General features: G+C 43.1%; 1 protein-coding gene across 1 annotated transcript in view; it reads right to left on the bottom strand.

Moving 5' to 3' along the window:
* RSPO3 (R-spondin 3) overlaps positions 1 to 10903 on the bottom strand; it is an 83314-nt gene extending 72411 nt beyond the window's left edge. The window contains exon 1 of the mRNA XM_008691129.2: positions 10505 to 10903. Coding sequence (XP_008689351.1) covers positions 10505 to 10601 — 97 coding nt within the window. The 5' untranslated portion in view covers positions 10602 to 10903. The remainder of the gene's footprint in view (positions 1 to 10504) is intronic.
* Positions 10904 to 18483: the final 7580 nt, after the last annotated feature.

Here is an 18483-nt window from a genome sequence, read left to right as displayed (position 1 = left end):
TTCCTGCTCTCTGTAACTCATGATTGCTCCCAATCCTTAGGGACAAGTAACTAGGTCTGACCATGGAGCAATGGCTCAAGCGTGCTGTGATGACCCTCCTCCCAGGGAGCCTGGCTTTCCTCAGTCTAATTACTTTTGGCAATTGTGGTTATTGGGATTTGGCCTAGTGACTCACTAGAACCCAAATTCTCCCAAGGAGCCCCCTTAACAAGCAGAATTAAGTCTGACAGGAAGCCCACACTTCCACTTTGCTTTTACATGGAGATTTCCCTGGTTTATGACAGGGTTTGGAAATCCTTCATGGACTAGAAAAGAATAATAAATGAAATGTAATGAAGATAACCACCCAAAGAAGAGCACATTAGGAGAGAAGTAAAAGCAGTAAGTTCATGAATAAACAACCTACCACAAAACTTAACCCATTAAGATGGAGTTAAAACTCTGTTATTTATAGCAGTTTTACTGATCAACAGTAGTCAATCTGAAGTTAGTCAGGAATTGTAGAAACTATAAAAGAAAAGAATGTTTATTTCTTGTCAGGCAGTTTCCTAAAAACAAAGAGTACTCTAGGGCACATTACCAGTCATCTGGTAAGACATGAAAACAGTTGTTTATCATTAAGTAGCTTTGAAAAAAATTTTGGTATGGCTGATACCCCATCATCTATCCATTTACTGCCTCACTCAGCCACGGAAGGGTTCGCAGCAAGCACGCTAACCTCTGGTTGCACCTCGCCTAGCCGTAATGTTCTTGTCCTATGAAGTCAGTGTCTGTTAAACTCAGTATCATGTCTTACTGTGTGCACTTTGCTCCCTTCCTTAGACTCTCTGGCTGAGATAATTCCCTTATCAGATAATTTTGTCTGCACTAGTCAGTGCCACAAGTTTAACAATACTCTATTGATACACAATATGAGGCTATCGGACTACTTTATATTTTAAACTACTATCTGTTCAGATGACGTATATCTTATCTCTTATCACACCCCACACAAGTCCATTTTGTCTGTCCAACCCGCATGAAACTGGCATTGTTTTTAACAGTTGCTCAGCTGTAACAGTTATTCTTAAATTAAGGGTCCAATACTAGTTCTCAGTCTTGTGTGCAAAATCATCAGGACTACCTATGTCCAGGCCCCATCCCCAGAGAGTTTCATTTGATTGAGGGTGGAGTCTGGCATTTTGGGGTGTGTGTGTGTGTGTGTGTGTGTGTGTGTGTGTTTTAAGATCCCCAGGTGATTCTAATTTGAAATCAGGGTTGAAAAATCACTGTACCCAGGCCCATAAAGAAAGAATTCGGAGTAGAGGTTACTGTTAATACTCAGGGTAAAAGTAATATAAATAGCAGATTTTATGAAGCACCATAAAGATAACTTTTCTGGAAAACAAAAACTAGCCAGTGAAATATCTATTGTGGTTGTAAATTACATAGAAGGATTTTGATTTTTAACTGCAAAATTATAGACTTTGCCACATCCTCATGCCTAAGTTAATCTTCTCCTGGATATGCACAGGGTAGATGAGAAGAATAATCTTCGAGTATTTCATATAAAATGTGCTATTCTATTGCTTCTAAGGAAAAAAAATCAGCAACTTCTTATGTTTAAAAAACCATCAATAGGGCAAGTTTAAGGAAAGAGAGCAAAGAGGTAGAAAGAAAAGTAGAAAGAAAGAGAAGTAGAAGAAGCAACCTCTATAGCAAAAGTTTGGGAAACCTTTGTGGTTTGTTAAATGAGGAGGAAGAAAGAATGAGCAAACAGAATAAGGGAAATAAAAAGTGAGGTGGGTTTTGAGAAAATGCACCTACGACTGCCCCAAGTACTAATCCCAGTAGTTGAGGAGATGGGAAGAAATCAGGGAAGGACACAGGCTTTGGAGCCATACTTGGACTGAAATCCTAGGTCTACCACATCTTTGTTGAGTGATCTCAGGTAACTAACGTGGGGCTACTGGCACCTTCCTTACAGGGTAAGTGTGAGGAATAGATGACATAAGATCTGCAAAAACATCAAGTACAGGATCTAGCACTCCCAGATGATCAAAACTTGGCAGCTATTTAAATAATAATCAGTGTCTCAACACTCACTTTAAGAAATAAATATAAATGTGCAGTAAAATAACACATACATAACAGTGGCTCTGAGAGCTATGACACGATAGTTTGCCCAGAGGCACTTACACACTTTGCCATAACATTTGTGTCCCTTTCTTATCAGTAAAATGTGACTGATACTGCCTTTCCTTATATGACAGTCTTTGTCAAGATTACTGTCTCGTACCTGTGAAGTCCCTTTGTGTAAGAAAGGAACATACCAACGGGAAACTAGCTTCTCCTTTTCTTACCAACTTATCAAGCGTATGTTAAAAAAACTGTTCTAAAATAAGCATCTCACAAATTCTGTTATTTTATATTGTGTGGTGGTGGTTTGTATTATGTGGTTATAAAATGGGGGCTGCTTTACCACTTACTCTAAGGAATGTGCTTTGTATTGGGGTATAATTATAAATATGCTTACCAGCTAGTTTTCTGAGGACAGTTTTTGGGAGTGAATATAGTGCATTGCATTATGGTGTATTCATTCTAGAAAGATGTTTTAAGGTAACTGAATCTAATCCCATGCCAGTGCCAAGTGATCAGAAGAGAACTAGGAGAATAAACACACTAGAAAACATTACCTGCTTCTGATGTAGAAGGCCAAAACTGAGTTGGAGGAGAAAGAGGCATGGGGCCTGGCTGTTACTAGGGCTGGATAATTACTCAGTGGGGATGTTGCAGAGGTAATCCACACACTGTACAGATGGGCTGGATTCCTTCAAGTTCCAACCCATCCTCAGAACCTCTCGTTGTAAGAGAGCATACTTTGTAGAGAAATCTGCTTGAAAGGAGAATCCCACTGTTATGAGTAGATGCTAGATCCAAATGGAATGATTTTTTTAAAAAGCATTTTTATACCTTAAGGGAATGTATCTTTCATTATCATGAAGTTTTTCAAGTCTCCTATGATCTGTGGCAAAGTAATGTAGTTCCACAGGTGAGGAGATTTCCAAGCACGATCTTGAGTTGCATGATTTGACAACTTAAAATTGAAGCTCAGTGACCTTTTTCTTATATAAAAACAAAGAGTACTATAAAAATGAGAGGCTTCACTTGAGAATGATATATCAGATTCTTTAAAATAGACAAAGTACCTTCATGTAATTAATCTTATTTTGATACTACCAGTAGGAGTCTCAATGTCAGCTATGCAAACACTTTTAATAACAATATGCACCACTAGATTTTATCTCATGCATTCGACTATCCCCTTTGTATGACTCCAAAATACTTATCTTCAGCCCCGACACTCTGAGACTTTGATTCTGAGTTACTAGATGCTCTACTGGCCCTCAAAGTAAAGATAGCTCAAAAGAAAAATAAGTTTCCTACCAAGTCTGCTTCTCTTACTTTCCCATCTTTTTGTTTATCTCCCTTGCTTTTCCATTCACCTAGATCTGAGTACTTACACTACAAAGTCTGGTGCCAAATATGTCTCTCCATCTCTTTTCCCTTCATATCCAATTAATTGCCAAGACCTATACATTTGATCCATATAAGTATCTGCTCTCTACACTCCCTTGCTCAATCAGTCACTACTATCATAACGCAGGGCTTTATTATCTTAAATCCCAGCTGTCACAATTGCCGCCTCCACCCTAGCACAGGCTACTTCTAACAGCCTGTCATGAGTGGGAGGGAGGTGGTCCTGCAGCATCTCTCTAGCTGGATTCCAAACAGGCTCCCTGTGACTCCAAGCCCAAGGACAAGATGGACCTGCTGAAGACTGAGTATGCTGACTGATGCTATGGCTATGGTTTTGGGGTACTACATAGTGTGAAGAACAAGAAATATCATAACTAATTCCATCTCTACTTTGATAAGGTGCTTATTAATTAACCTTTATACGCATTTCCTTATAATAAAGGAATATTTATATTTGCTTGCGTTCTCAATCTTCATCCACTAAACTTGGTTGAAAAAGATAGCTTAAGTTTAGAAGAACTGTTTAACTATGACTATTTAAGTCATAGCCATGGCTTACATTCTCAGACCGAAAGATGATAATTTGAAGAGACTACAGAAGTCACTTAGATATAAATTTTTGACCAACCACCTTATTTCGCAGATGAGGAATTGCAGCCTCGTGTGGTAAAGGGACTTGCCTGGATTACTCAAATATTAGTAGCCGTGCTGGATCTAGAACCCAGGTCTTCTACTTCTCAGTCTACTTTTTCCCAACAGACACTGAGGATTTTCTCTCAATGGCATCTTAGGTCTCAGTCTCTACCATGAACTTTTGATGCTTGCTAGTCATCAAATTCTTAAAGGTCAGATGGAACACTAAAATAAGGTAGTATTTTGAAGACTGGATTAGATTCTTGCATAAGGCATAATGACAGTTAAAAGCTATTAAATATATATTAATTTGGGCAATCATATTCTTTAGTACCATTACGTTTTCTCTATAAAACTTCCAGAAGAATTTTAGTGACAGAGGATGGCAACTAGGTCCTTTGCCAAGGTTACAAATAAGGCAGAAATGCTCTTATCAGATAAGAGGCACCAGCGACCATATTTTTTAGAATGAATTTTTGAAATTATTCAAACTTTTCAAATGTGAAAAAAAATGTAGGTATTTTGCTTAAAAGTTTCATGTTGTTGAAAACTCTTTGGAGCAGAAATTGGGATTTCATAGCACTCAATGGCAGTAAGCATTCTCAGCACCCCCACAATCCTTGAGAATGGAATATTCCATTCCTTTCACTATTGCTGGATAAGTACTTTAAGCAGAATGCTAGTAATATTCCTGAATGGAAAGATCTGATGGACAAGATTAAATAGAAAAAAAATGGCCAGTAAATTTTTACAGATGTATATTTTACACTTTACATATTTTGTTAAGGTATAACTGCAAAGCATTTCAAACTTACTAGGTTGTCCAACAGATGGTAAATTTAAGATAATCCAATCATTTTAAACCTGAAGAAAACATTCACAATTAAAAAAGTAACCCGCATTTTTCCTCAAAATCAAAAGCAAAGTAAAAAAATCTGTATAATTTATGATGCAACACTTCTCAAATGATCATTCTCAAAAGCATGCCTGTGTACCATGCGCTATTCAGAGAAGAAATAGTTCTACCCAAGTAAAACACGTAATTTCAACACACTGTCTTGCATGATCCTTACCATGCTCTCAGAACTGAATGATGTTTTCCTAATGGTAACCAAAGTTGATTCTTACATTTCATGAAATATAATACCCACTCTGATGGCATTTCAAGAATTCACTACTTGGAAAAGGATTTTTTGGGGGGTGGGATGAGTGGATAGCGGGGAAGTGGGAAGAAAGGTTAGGACAACATCCAAAATAAAACATTTGGATAAAGCAGGGAAAGATGATTTAAGAAATCACTATATGTAGAATAGTTTTATTTTTTAATACTATTTTTATAATTGCAGCGGGACCATTTGGTCTTAACTCTACTTAGCGTTCTGACAATTCCACACGATATACCACCAACATTACATATAATTTAAAAGAACAACTGCATTAAAAAAAAAGATTAACCATGTAATTGGAAAATATTTTTAGATATTTAACAGTAATCTGGAGATCTCTGTTCAGATTTAAATATTTTAAAATGATCAGATGACTAATAAATTTGATTTGTAGTATCATGGTATGTAAGGTTTCCTCAAAATAACTTGAAAATCAAATGGAACTTATGTTGCAATTTCTATCCATTGCTTTCTGGGGACCTAATTTGTAGAATATTAAATTCTCGATAAATATTTACTGGAGAAATGATTTAGCAAAAGTTATCTACTTGTAAGTTGAAATACTCTTCCTTTTTCATGCTTAGAGGAACAATGAAATGACATTAAGTCAATTTCACACTCATTCTTATATTCTAAATTACTTTACATGGAATAATTTAGGACTAAAAAGACAATATTTAAAAATTATCATCCTTAATGTTCTAAGTAAAATCCTTCTATTGAAGTAATAAACAAAGAATTAAAATAGTATAACAAAAGGATATTTTAAGAAATAACTCTGATAGTGTATTAGCGAATATATTAGAATTTACAAAAATAAATGTCTTTTGCTTATATTTAGATATTGCCATTACTGCCTAGGAGTTTAAATTTGTGACTTTAATTCATACAGATACCACATGATATGTTGCAGAATATGCTTTCTTCAGCAAATTTTACTCATGTCTCCTATCTATTACACAATGTTTCTTTCAAAACAAAGTAGACTAGTAACTAAAGCAGACAGGTGAGAAAATGCATTAAAGCCAATCTCCAAACCATACTTCCATTCAAAATTAGTATCACAAAACGCATAGTACAATGAAAGATTTTTCTATCCTATAGTTAACTTGTTATTTACCAGAACTGGCAGTGTAATTACCAAGAGTGTATCAGAATCTCAAAGAATGGCTCAACATCTGAAACAATGTCATGAATAATGACCAATATATTCCAATAAGATGATTTTATTTTATTACCATTAAAATTATTTCCCTTGTATTCTTAGTCCTTTACTTCATACTTACTTCTTTACTTATGAAAGATTTTTAAAAGTTTCACAGATTGTGCAATGGGAGCTTTGTAATTATTATGCACACAATGGCTTTTCAAAACTTGCTTGTATCTAGAATCCAGACAATTAAAACCCAATTAATAGATGGCATCAAATAAAAAGGATACTACAAAGGCATCTGATGTTTCTAACAATAATCTTCTGGAATAATATGATCCAACAATGTCTTCTGAATAATCAAATAATGTTATTATATTTAGCAAGCTTCACTATTACTATTCATTACTACTGTTACTACCAGATATTTAATTCTTTGACACTGGTCACTAATATAATATAAATATCAGTTCAAAAATTTCCAGTCAACCAGAACAGCTTATTCTCCAAGCAAAGTGGATAAATGATGGTCTGGAGACCATCATACTTGTTACTTAACATACCTGACATCTTCTCTCTGACATGGATCAGCAGGCAGTGTAAATAGCAGGAGACAAGTTCTACCTACTAGCTGTATGGCTTCCTATAAGTTACTTAGCCTCTGTTATTCGGATTCTTTCTCTGCAAAATGGGAATATTAATACCTGCGCTTCAAGTTACTATTTAGGGGTCTGAGTGTATAATTCAAGGGAAATACAGTGCAATAGCAAGGTATTGTGGTTATTATCATTATGGCAAATATGACTTTTACTTTTATTAGCAGATAACCTTGAATTCAGAACCTGACTGTACTAAGTTGCAAAGACTGAGCTGGAAATGAGTTAGAAACTGGATTTGGGGTTCTTGATTCAACACTGTACTTAAAGTCCAAACCTTGCCCCTGAAAATTACTGGTTGGAGAATTTTGAATAAGGGTTGCATTTCATTTTTACCTTAAGTAAATTCAAGTTAGTCATCCCTATGAGCTGTATGTGAATCCAAATAGGTAAAAAAGTTATTGTGCATTTACTCACCCATAACTCCACAGGTATTTTTTAAGGTACAGAATTTATGTTTAAAATGCTCTTTTTTATAAGAGCACTAGTTTTCACAAAGTACAGACAAGTGGTATAGCAGTTGTTTCAGGAAAACAGGACAATAGTAATGTGGCTTTATCTGCTCCATCTGAGGAGTAGCCATGATTCCTTAAACTTGACAATACTGAACACTACAAACAAATGTCTTTCTTTCTTTCATTCTTTTTTTTTTTGGCGAGAAAGTTTTCTACTGAAACATTCAAGAGACCACTTAAAAAAAACTTTGAAAAGACAGTTCTTACACCTTAATTTTCCACCTCTTGTATTTTAAAAATTTAGGAAAGTGAAGCTATTTAACTACAGGCCAAAAGAGATACTCTTAAATGTTCACGTTAGTTGTCTCTTTTAGGTAAAGTAAAGACGGCTTTTTTCTAAAATACCTTTGACTACTACCTTATCTTTCATTAATTTTCTTCCTAGACCGCATTGGAGGAAAAAGTTCTTATACGTTTCTTTCAGAAATTTCCAAAAAACAAGTATGTGCACATGCAATTTGGCTTTGAGTTTCAGGACATTTAACAAAGATCTCTTCTTACCCTCCACTCCTTCCCCATTCTCCAAAAACCTTACTGCACCTGCCAACAGCCTGGTCTGTCTCCTCGGAGGACGCAAGGGGTCGCCCCTCTCCCAGGATTGTACCAGCAAACCTAGCGGCAAAGGCCGACTCAAGGGCGAAGCAGCAAGGAGCATCCCTTGCTACGGGAGCTCTCTCCCAGCCCCACTCCCACAGAATAATTGAATTTCCACCCAATGCCACCCACTCCCTCCCTCCCCAGAGGACGCCTCCGACTTGGCCTTGAGACGATTCAAGCAGGTCGAAAAGCAGTTCGCCTTTTGACTGCGATTTCTCTGGAGTATGCACTGAAAGGTGCGCCAACCCGCTGGTCCCCGCAGCCTTGGGGCAGCATCACCGGGCAGCTTCCTGCACCGTTGTCCTTGGGGATCACCTGGGGGAGGTGGGAATGAATGGATGGCCAGGTTTCTTTCCCGTGCCTTCCTTCAAACGCAGGGGCCCCCGAACTGCAATCGGAGGCACCTCTACGCTGATGCTCAGGACCCTGTCCCGTCCCAGCAATTGTGTAGCTCCTGGCCCTGGGGTCCTCAGTGGGGTGAAGGAAGCAGTGGGTCAGAACAGTGTAAAGCAGGAGACTGCCCTTGGGCCCGGCATCCTCTCCCCACCGACCTGAGATGAAGTGTCCGCGGACCGGCGGGGAGAGGAGGCAGGGACCACCAGGGCGCAAGGGCAAGGCTCAAGCCCCAGGCCGCTCCTTCTAGAAGGCGGCCGCGCAGCTTCAGTGAAAGGGTGGGTGGAGGAGTTACGAAGAACACAAACCATTCAGAGGCCAAGAATAATAAATCGGATGCCCTGACATGTTTAGCTTGGGCCCTCCTGCCCCTTGCTACGCCGTCCCAGAGGTGGTGAGACCCAGCCGGAGCCCCTGGCGCTTGGGCCCAGCAACGTTTTTTAAAGGTAATTTTCAGGTGAATCAGACCTTGTCAGCCTGAGGCTAGCGGCACAAAGGGAGCTTTCAGGGGACCCTCACGTCCAGGGACAGGGCAGAGACAAACAGCAGCGGAGAAGCGATTACTAAATCTCCATCTCACACAAGCCTGGGCTGTATCACCGCCGCTGCTCCCGCGCCCGCCCGGAGGGGCTTCGTCCGCCGGCGCTGCGAGAGGGAGTCAGCGCGCGGGAACCGTCGCCGCCAAGCGTCACTGGCTCCCAGGCGGCGGCGGCGACCTGAGGGGCCAAGGCAGTAGGCTCGATCTCTGCACCCCGCGAGCTCAAGGAAGGGTTCTCCCTCCCTGACCCCACCAGCGCCCCCAGCGCCGGAGCCAGGGTCGCCCCCAGCCCTGCTCCCCACGCGGGCACAGACGCCAGAAGGCCCGCGCGCCAGGCTACCCGGGAGCAGGTCTGAGAGGTGCCATTCTCGCGTCCGTCTCATCTCTGAAAGACGCCACCTTTCAGACAGACCAACCCGGGTTGAGGATGCCCTGGGGTACCCGCCGTTTAATCCCAGCTAGGGCACTGTTTTAAGCCGACTTCACAAGCCAACCTTCTAAGTAACACGAGCCAGGATAAGGGGCAGTAAGGCGGCGAGCCTGAGTCCTTAGGGGGAACCCCACGCTCAGTCTGTGTCTGCCCCAGGGGACCCTTGAAAGAGCCTGAGACGGTACAAGCGCTCACGCGTGACAGGCAAGTTCGGTACTGGAAACGCTGCATCTCGGGCTCCCAGCGGCGGGTTCAGCAGTCTACTTAGACCTTCCCCGGAGTGGCATCGCGAGGGGCTCTGCAAGCGCGTAGACTCGCGAACCCTGAACGCCCCGAGTGCCTTTCGGCTCCATTCGTGCGTGGTTGCGGGCAGCGGCCGCGCAGGCGCCCGCTCGCTGGCTCCCTGGCTGGCCCGCGAGCAATTCGCAACCGGAACGAGGTCTCCCCGCGCGAGGCAGCGACGGGAGGTGAAACGGCGCCGCGCCCGCGCCTCCCTCCGGCGCTTAAGTTAGTGGTCAGGGACACCTCGCGGGCCGGGTGTCTAGGATGCCAGGGGCTCCAGGCCCCCGTCCCAGTCACGGAAGGAAAGCACAAACAACCTAGAGCTAGTCTAACGAAAAACCTAACTTTTCCTCGAACCTGAGGTAACGAGGGGGCGGGAGCCACGTTAACGCCCGGTCCGCCCGCTTTGGCACCCGCGAGGATGCGGAGGAAGAGAGGGGCGCACCGAGGGAGGCGTGAAAGACGCAGTCAATACCGGAGCCTGAACTACTACCTCCTCTCGGAGGCGTGGGGTGCAGGGCGGGAGGACCGCTGACGCCGGGAGCCGACTCAGGACAAGCAAAGAGACCCGACAGGTGAACGCGGCGGGAGGGAGCAAACGTGTAAAAAAAAACCCTGCACTTACTTCTTCGCTGGCGCCTTCCCCGGGAGGCGTTTTGGCTGCCGATGTATTCCATAAAGTTCAAAATGATAAAAAACCAAGAAATCAGTCGCAAGTGCATAGTAACCCAGTAATGTTTCCCTTCCTTCTCCTTTTTTCTTTTGTTAATTATATTAAATGTTTTAGAAATATAGGTAGGTGTTAGGCGTATAGAGAGGGAGAACCCAAGCAGCGGACAACTTCTCCGCTCAGATCCGATAGGCTTGCTGGGATGGCAAACGAAGCGGGTCGGGTGCAGGGAAACCAACTATTGTACTTTCAAATTGTCCGAGCCCTGAACCGCGGCGGCTCCGCAAGGGTGGCTGTCAACACCGCGAGCGACGGTTCCACGAGCAGCGAGCGGCCTCGCCGGGGCGGCCGCAGGTAGCATGGTGAGGGGCGGCGGCGGGCGGGATCCGGGCGGGCGGGTAGCGGCGGCGGCGGCCCCTGGGGCTCAGAGGTTGCGGCGGCTGAGGCGACAGCGGCGGGGGCCCGGGTATCGTAGGGGAGCGGGCGCCGTCGGCACCGCGGCCATGGCCAAGGGGCGGCGGAGAGACCCCGAGCTGCTTCTGCTGTTCGCGAGTAGGAGCCGCTCCAGTGGTGAAGGGAGGGAGGGAGGGAAGGACTGGACGAGGGAGGGGGAAGGGGGGGATGGCTGCGGGGGGCGGGGGGAGCTCGGGGGCGGGGAAGGAAACTGCTGGAGCAACAACCCTGAGCGACCTCAATAACTTTCAATTTCAAGAAGGAAAGAGGGAGCTGGAAAAGTACAGGCGTTGCGATTTGGCAGAGGGACGGGAAGAGGCGCCTAAGGGGTCCCGGGTCTGCGACGGAGCATCTCTGGACACTGCAAAGAAGGCGGAGAACGCGGGCCGGGGGGAGTGGGGGAGGCACTGCGTGGCGAGAAGAGCCCCTCAGAAGGCAGCTCTGGCGGGGAGAGGTGGGCGCGCTCGGGCCGGGAGTGCTGAGGCCGAAGGTCCCGCGGGCGCGAAACCCCCGCCCCTTCTGAGCCAGGCTGGTCTCCACCGCCTCAGGCTGGGAGCACCAGGCTCTCCCGGCGGAGCGCCCTTGCTACCTAGCGCCTTCACCCCCAGCGCCGGCGCGCAACGACTGGCCTCGGGGCGGCTCGCCCCTCGCCACCTAGGCAGATCGCTGGAGGATTTCTGTCTTCGGATTCCTTTCCAGTTTTCTTGAGCGCCCCTCCGTTGCTTTGCTCCCTTTCTTTCTTCCTTTCAATAAAGGTAGCTGCCGTTGGGTGCCGGGCGGCTGGTCCGGAGGAGCTCAGTGGGCGCTGACGGTCACTCCGCCCGCGGGCTACCTGCCCCGAGTGGGAAGGACCCAGCGGTGTGTGCGTCCCGGACCGTCTCTTTGGAAATTCAGTTGTGCTGCGGCTTTCTTCCAAACTGAGCGTTTGCTGCGGCTCTGGAAGATTCCTCCACCCCTCAGGCAGTTTTCTTCTTAGTCTGATCGCCCTCGCACGGCGCGCGCTCTCTCTCACCCTCTGTCTCCCAATCTTGAAAAGATCTGTTGTGCAATTCGGTTTCTTGTCTAGGGAACAGGGAATGATAGTCGGAAAGATTTTTCCCAGTCTTGGGGGAGGAGGGGAGGGTCCACTACTTCCCCTGTTCCCAGCGCAGGTAAGGGCCCCATGGCAGCTGGAAATAAAGTCTGCTGGTCCACCCAGGGATGGGAGAACCTAGCGCCGGCATTTCTGAGCGGTGTACACCCTGGCTTATTATTAGTCAATGGTAAGCTCCCACCTCTTTTCTCCAGTAGCACAAGTCGATGAGCTTCCAGAAGTTACTGAAGAAGTATTATTTGAAAGTCACAAGCCCCCAAAGTGATTTTAATATAAACTAATAGGTAGCTGTATTTAACAATATCCGAAGGACTGTACTTTATAGCATTACAGCTTTACACAGCTCCTGAGAGGTCACTTTGAAAAACCCTGATTCATAAACACCTTGCTAATTCTTATGCTCAAATAATTTAGATTTAGAAGATAGCCAAAGCCTTGCTGGAAAGCAAGCAAGATTTGTATTTCTCTCCTTTTCCTCCATTTATAATCCCTAAACTGGATTGCCTTGTATTTATGTATTTATAAATGAGGGGGATAGAAAGGTCACCGCTCCTACCCATCCCATTTTGCAAGCTTGCAATGCTTCAAATTGTTGTATTTCTCTGAAGTCTTCAATGGTATAGTTGTTACACAGCCCAGAAAAGAGGACTGAGGAGATCAAATGGCCTGGAAGCAAAAAGAAAGGAACATGAAATATACATTCTTCTTCAAGTGCTGAAAGTTAGAATCTGAGAGGCTGGCCTTTCCATGATAATTCCTTAATTAAATATTATTAATTACTTTATATACCTGTATGGGAATTTTGAAGGTAGGATTAGTTTTCTTTAGATTTTATATTATGGGAAAGACAACAACCCCAGCAAGGTTATGATTTTTGGCTTATTTTTAAGAATTCCCATTTGCAATTCTTTCTCTGTGGTAGAATGGTATTTTCTGTACATTGCAGGCACACAGGCGCGCGCGCACGCGCGCGCGCACACACACACACACACACACACACACACACACACACACAGAAACACACTCCCAGTCTTTATCTGTTGCATAACGTCCAGTTGCAAATGACTGAGTTTATCACTTTGAAACAGAAAAGTTACAGATAACAGGACAATTCCAATAATGATTATCCAAAAAAGAAGCTACTCTATTTTTCTGTGCCCGTCCCAGTTAGCTTTGCTTTCCTTCTTACTTAATACCTCAGATCCTGAATATCTGCACCATAAAATGTGGGGGATTTAAAGGCTGTGGGAGGCTCCCTTTGAAAAGGACTCCAGAGACTGCCTTTCTAATCCAGGATACTTGAGCCGGATGGGATGAGATTGCAAAAGGGATGTAAAAAAAGCAATTTAGTGAACAACTTCAGGGAAGTAAACATGAAGAAAGACATTTACTTTTCACTCTGTTTTGTGCAGACATATGTTATTTGGGATGAGAATAGGAGTGACAGTGTAAATAAATAAACAAGCAGCGTGAGAAGCTGAAGCTCTTGAGCCATCCCAGGAAAGAAGTGCTAGATGCAGTATGCAGGAAAAGCTTGTCAAGGAATAAGCCCTGTTCTGAGGAAACATAAGGAAAACATTAAATAAATGGAGAGTGTATTCTTTCTCTCTTGACGCTATGCTTTAGAATAACTTTTTCCTGATCCATGTTACCATACTATTAAATGTGTGTTTACTTGCCTGGCTGAGTTGTCCATTCCCTCAACTGTTCTAACAGCTTATGGAAAGCATGCCATGGCCTATTTTGTGCAACATAGTATCTTTTTAAATTTTTTAATCAATAAAACAACACTCATAGAAGCCTGTGACTGCCAGTGGATTCCAGGGCCCAAGCCTAAAGCAAGTTAAAAACCATAGGCTCAGCATAGAAGTCAACATTTGCTTGTTGTTTTTCTCCAGAAAACATTAAAATCCCAGGGAGTTTGAATAACCAGGAATTTAAGAAAGTCGGGCCAAGAGAATAGAATAGTTTTGGATAAAGATGGGGGCTTAAACACATCCAGACTAGTTACTACAACTTCTCATCTCCCCTTTACCACCTCCCCCACCAGGCAGTGACAACAGTAACAAGTTATTTTTGTCCATTGCAGTAGTGGCACTTTAAGGAAAGAAAATGATTGTCATATTGTTGAATCCATACTCAAATATGTGAAAGGGGGTGTGCTCCAGAAAGAGAGAGCAAGCCGAATCGTTTGGAATGGGATATAACTAGTAGTGATGAGAGATACTTGGCAAAGTTCAGGCTGACATCAGTCATTATACCACAGAGCTAACATGCAGATCCTGAAAATGCTCAACTCTCTAGTTACTCAGATCTGGAGGCATCTGAGTAAGTCAAACAGGGTATTGCTGGCGGGGTCTGTGTAAGTGACGCAGCTAGAAGTCATCCTTGAAATATAGAGCAGAGAGCAGTATTTAAAAGCCATTGAAATTAGCGGATGAAGGACAGCTACTATTTTTAGAGTGAGAAATAAAGGAGACAGAATTATTATAGCAATTTAAAAAAATGATTAAATGGTTGTATAGCATTAAGAAAATGAGAAAGTCAAGACCCATGATGGATTACTTTCTGTCAACAAGAAAGAATGTTCTTCCTCCCAGATGAAGTTATGGGACACTTATAAAATTGTGGTGAGCACTGTCTGGTGTGCCTATTTTTAAAAACTTTTTTTTTTTTCACAAATAAGCTAATTGTTGGGCTCATTTAAAAGTGAATATCTGGTAGTATTCAATATAAAGAACTTAATACCTCAGATTTTTTATTCTAGAGTTAATATAAAGAGACTGTGTGTTGCAGTAAGAAGATTGACTAGCAATCTAGGGATCGAGGTGAAGTTCTTGTTCTGTATTTGTCATTGTGTTTCAGATTTCTTCACCTGAAAAATGAGAAAATTCAACTAAATGATCTCCAAAGTGTCTTTTAGCTCTGAAAATAATGGCAGCATATCCAAAAAGGAAAGGCAGACTTGTAATTGCAAATGTCAATGCTATTTCTAGTTTTGTGACAACACAGCTTTCACTTACAGAATTGTGTTTAATTGAATAGGCCCAGATTTAGAAATCTCCTCACAAACTTGTTGATTTTCTGGAAATGCCTAATCCATTAGAATCCTAGATGACTCTGGCCTAGCACAATATGTCCAGAACAGTTTAATCTCTCTAGATGTGTCTAGACTTGGGACAAGGAAGAACAGATTTTAAACCTCAGATTGTGGGCAGACACCTGGAGTGGGTAGGGAAAAAGATTTTTGAACCTCCTGCAGCTACCACTTAGTCTCCGTTCCTGTTTTCAGGAATCCTAGGTAAGGAAGGAAAAGGGATTTCATTGAATGAGGACTTTCCTTTTATTTTTTATTATTCCTTTCTTTTTCTATCCATATCTTTGGATGAGGGTTTATATCCATGCCTCTTTTGTCCCAGGAAACTCTTCGGAAAGTCAACAGTGAGGGTTAAGTGGCTGTGGTCACAGCTTTAGGTTGAGGGGTTACTACCAAAAACATAAAAGTACTATAAGACAGAGTGTGCGAGGCTGGGTGAGGGATAATTTTAATGAGCATTTTTTAAATAGTTGTTTTTGCATGTGTTATCTCAAAACAGCCTCAAAACACTTGTTTCATAGAGGATACAACTGGAGCCAGCAGGGTAGTCACTTACCTAAACTTATATAGAAACTACTCTTGTTATTTTATATCACCCCAACATCTATTTTCTCTGTCCTCCCTCACCCCAGGATGTTGACTTCTATGGACTAGTCATCAAAGCTTTCTTCCTCTGCTTTTTGGTTGGGTTCAGTCAATGTCCCCACTGCTGTGGGAACATGCAAGGAAGAGTGATTCTGCTCCCTCCCTGCTTTGGCATCGTTCTAGAAATTGGTGTATCCCTCGGGGTGACTACAGCTTTGTCAAGCAGCCCTGTTCCCTGGCTCTAGCTCTCTACCAGGTTTCAATAACACCATCTACTCACCCTGCCTCTTTAGGCCTAGGAGTAGAAATGGCTTCCCACTATTCCTAGTCCCTGGGTTCCTCAACATCTCCGGTTATATCCCTTAACTCTTCACTATTATAAATAGTCCTTTTGTAAAAGTACCTTCCAAAAATTCTTGCTGGGTCTTTAAGTGACACATAAGTATCAGAGCTGGGGCTTGAAACCAGGTTGTCTGATTTAAAGCCAATGGTTGGTTGGTTTGTTTTTTTCTTTTCATGTTATCTGGCCTTTCCAGAGAATGCACCCTAATTAAAACTGAGTTCGGTGTGGGGCGCCTGGGTGGCTCAGTTGTTAAGCGTCTGCCTTCAGCTCAAGTCATGATCTCAGGGTCCTGGGATGAGCCTGGCATCTTATTGGGCTCTCTGCTCAGCGGGAAGCCTACTTCTCCCTCTCTCACTCCCCCTGCTTGTGTTCCCTCTCTCACTGTGTCTCTCTCTGTCAAATAAATTAAAATAATCTAAAAAAAAAAAAAAAAACCAAAAAACTGAGTTGATTGAAGGGGAGGATGACCAGGGGAGGCTGGAGGGTTACAGGCCAGTAATGCTTATTAAGTAAGGAAGATGGCATACAACAGTCTTGAACAATCCATAGGTAAGTAAGGGTACCTTATTGGAAAGGGTAGTAAAGGGTAGCAGCTAAGGTAAATCAGTCCTATATTCATCCCACAAATGTTTGTTGATGCTGACTGCCATGGGTGTCTCCAGGCTGGACAAAGAAGCAGAGATTTATTTATGGTCCTTAAGACAAGAAAACTGAAGAGGTGACTTTATAGTTTTGTTGGTGTTCTGGTCAAAAACAGTGTTATAGTTTATGACAGAAATAAAATGGCATGTAGACACATTACAGGCATGCTCAACAACAGGCCTTAGGAAACATCTCTTTAAAGCATCTATATTAAAAAGTAAAATGCTTTTCTCCATCCCTTTAACTACCTATCATTGACGGTTTACGTTTGTTACTACTGATGTGGTAACAACTACATGAGTAGCCATTTTCGGTCAGTTGATTACTCTTACTTCAGCATTCACTGACCGTATTGCAAACACCACGCTAGCTTCTAGAGACACAAAACTGTGAAGACTAGGGCCTTGCCCTCAAGTAGAACACCCTCAGTGAGGGAGGCAGGCACAGAAACCATTGATACTTACAGGAAATAAATGCTATGTGATAAAAGCTATGTGGTATGTTGTAGGAAGAGGACAGAGAAACAAAGCTCGGGGTGGGGGTAGCGATAACTGTGTCTAAAAAAGTACAGCATTTAAAGGAGTTGATGGTGAGTCTTAATGTGGATAAGAAAGGATTCCTTCCTCTGCTTTAGGCTGGTACTGATTCAGAGGTGGAGGTACAAGCTCTTCTTCTGTCTTGTTTTCTGGAGGTCAGTGGTCACAGTTGGCTGCTTGCTTGCTAGGGAGGCAGCCATACTCCGGGAGTGGTATCAGGCCTCCTCCTCCCCCAGCAATTCAGTGTGCCTCAGTATTGACCATGTGGGAGTGTTGTTAATGGCTGATACCTGCGCGGGGGTCTATGTAGGTTAATGATTTGACTAGTTTATTGTAGATACACTGTGGGTAGATTCTTCTCATGTGAGAAAAATGACACTTCATTTCTCCTATTTCCTGTAAGTGTTCGAATGTAGTTAGAGTAACTAACAAAGAAATGAGGGTCAGCCTTCCTAGGTGTCTGGTTGCTCTCATTCTTCTGCTCCAGCCCCATGCTCACTATTCCCCACACATTCTACAATTTCTTTGCAACTTGTTCTCCTCAGTTTTTTTATGCCCCTAAACTCACCCAGCAGTCCCCTGCTGAGCCTCATCCATTTGGCTGTCTAGCCCTCTCTGCATTAGAAGATCCCTGCTCTGAAACCTACCCTTAGCTCACATAGTACTGATAAAGGGCTGGCCTAGCTCTGCGCTTCTCTCTTTCTTCTTTTCTTCCATATAGTTCTCTCTTTCTAGAAACATATTTTGATTTTATATTGGACTGTGGGGTACGCCATAGATGTAGGGAGTTATAACCATTATGAGGAATAGAACGGGTTCTCATTGGCTGGTGCTTCTGAGATTTGAATGCTAACCGGCTTGCCATCATTTCCAATTGCCTCAGTGTGAAGTATTCTGCAAGAAAATGAAGGAAAACAAAGGACTTTCCTCCCAGGGAGATGGTATTCTGTTACATATTGTTGTAACCACCCCTAAAACTTAGTGCCTGAAATTATTGACTATTCATGGCTTCTCACAATTTTGTTAGTTGAAGGGTTCTCCTGCTGGTATCCCTGCCTATGATCAGCTGCTTCATTCATATGCTGAATTCAGCTGACAGGTCACTGAACTTGGGCTCATCTGAGACGTTGGGAAAGGTATGCCTCTTTCCTCCCGTGGTTTTTCATGCATTGAGCATGGAGCTCT

Source organism: Ursus maritimus, unplaced genomic scaffold (genome assembly GCF_017311325.1).
Source record: "Ursus maritimus isolate PB19 unplaced genomic scaffold, ASM1731132v1 scaffold_13, whole genome shotgun sequence".
NCBI classification, from domain to species: domain Eukaryota; kingdom Metazoa; phylum Chordata; class Mammalia; order Carnivora; family Ursidae; genus Ursus; species Ursus maritimus.
This window is presented reverse-complemented; position numbering and strand designations above follow the sequence as displayed.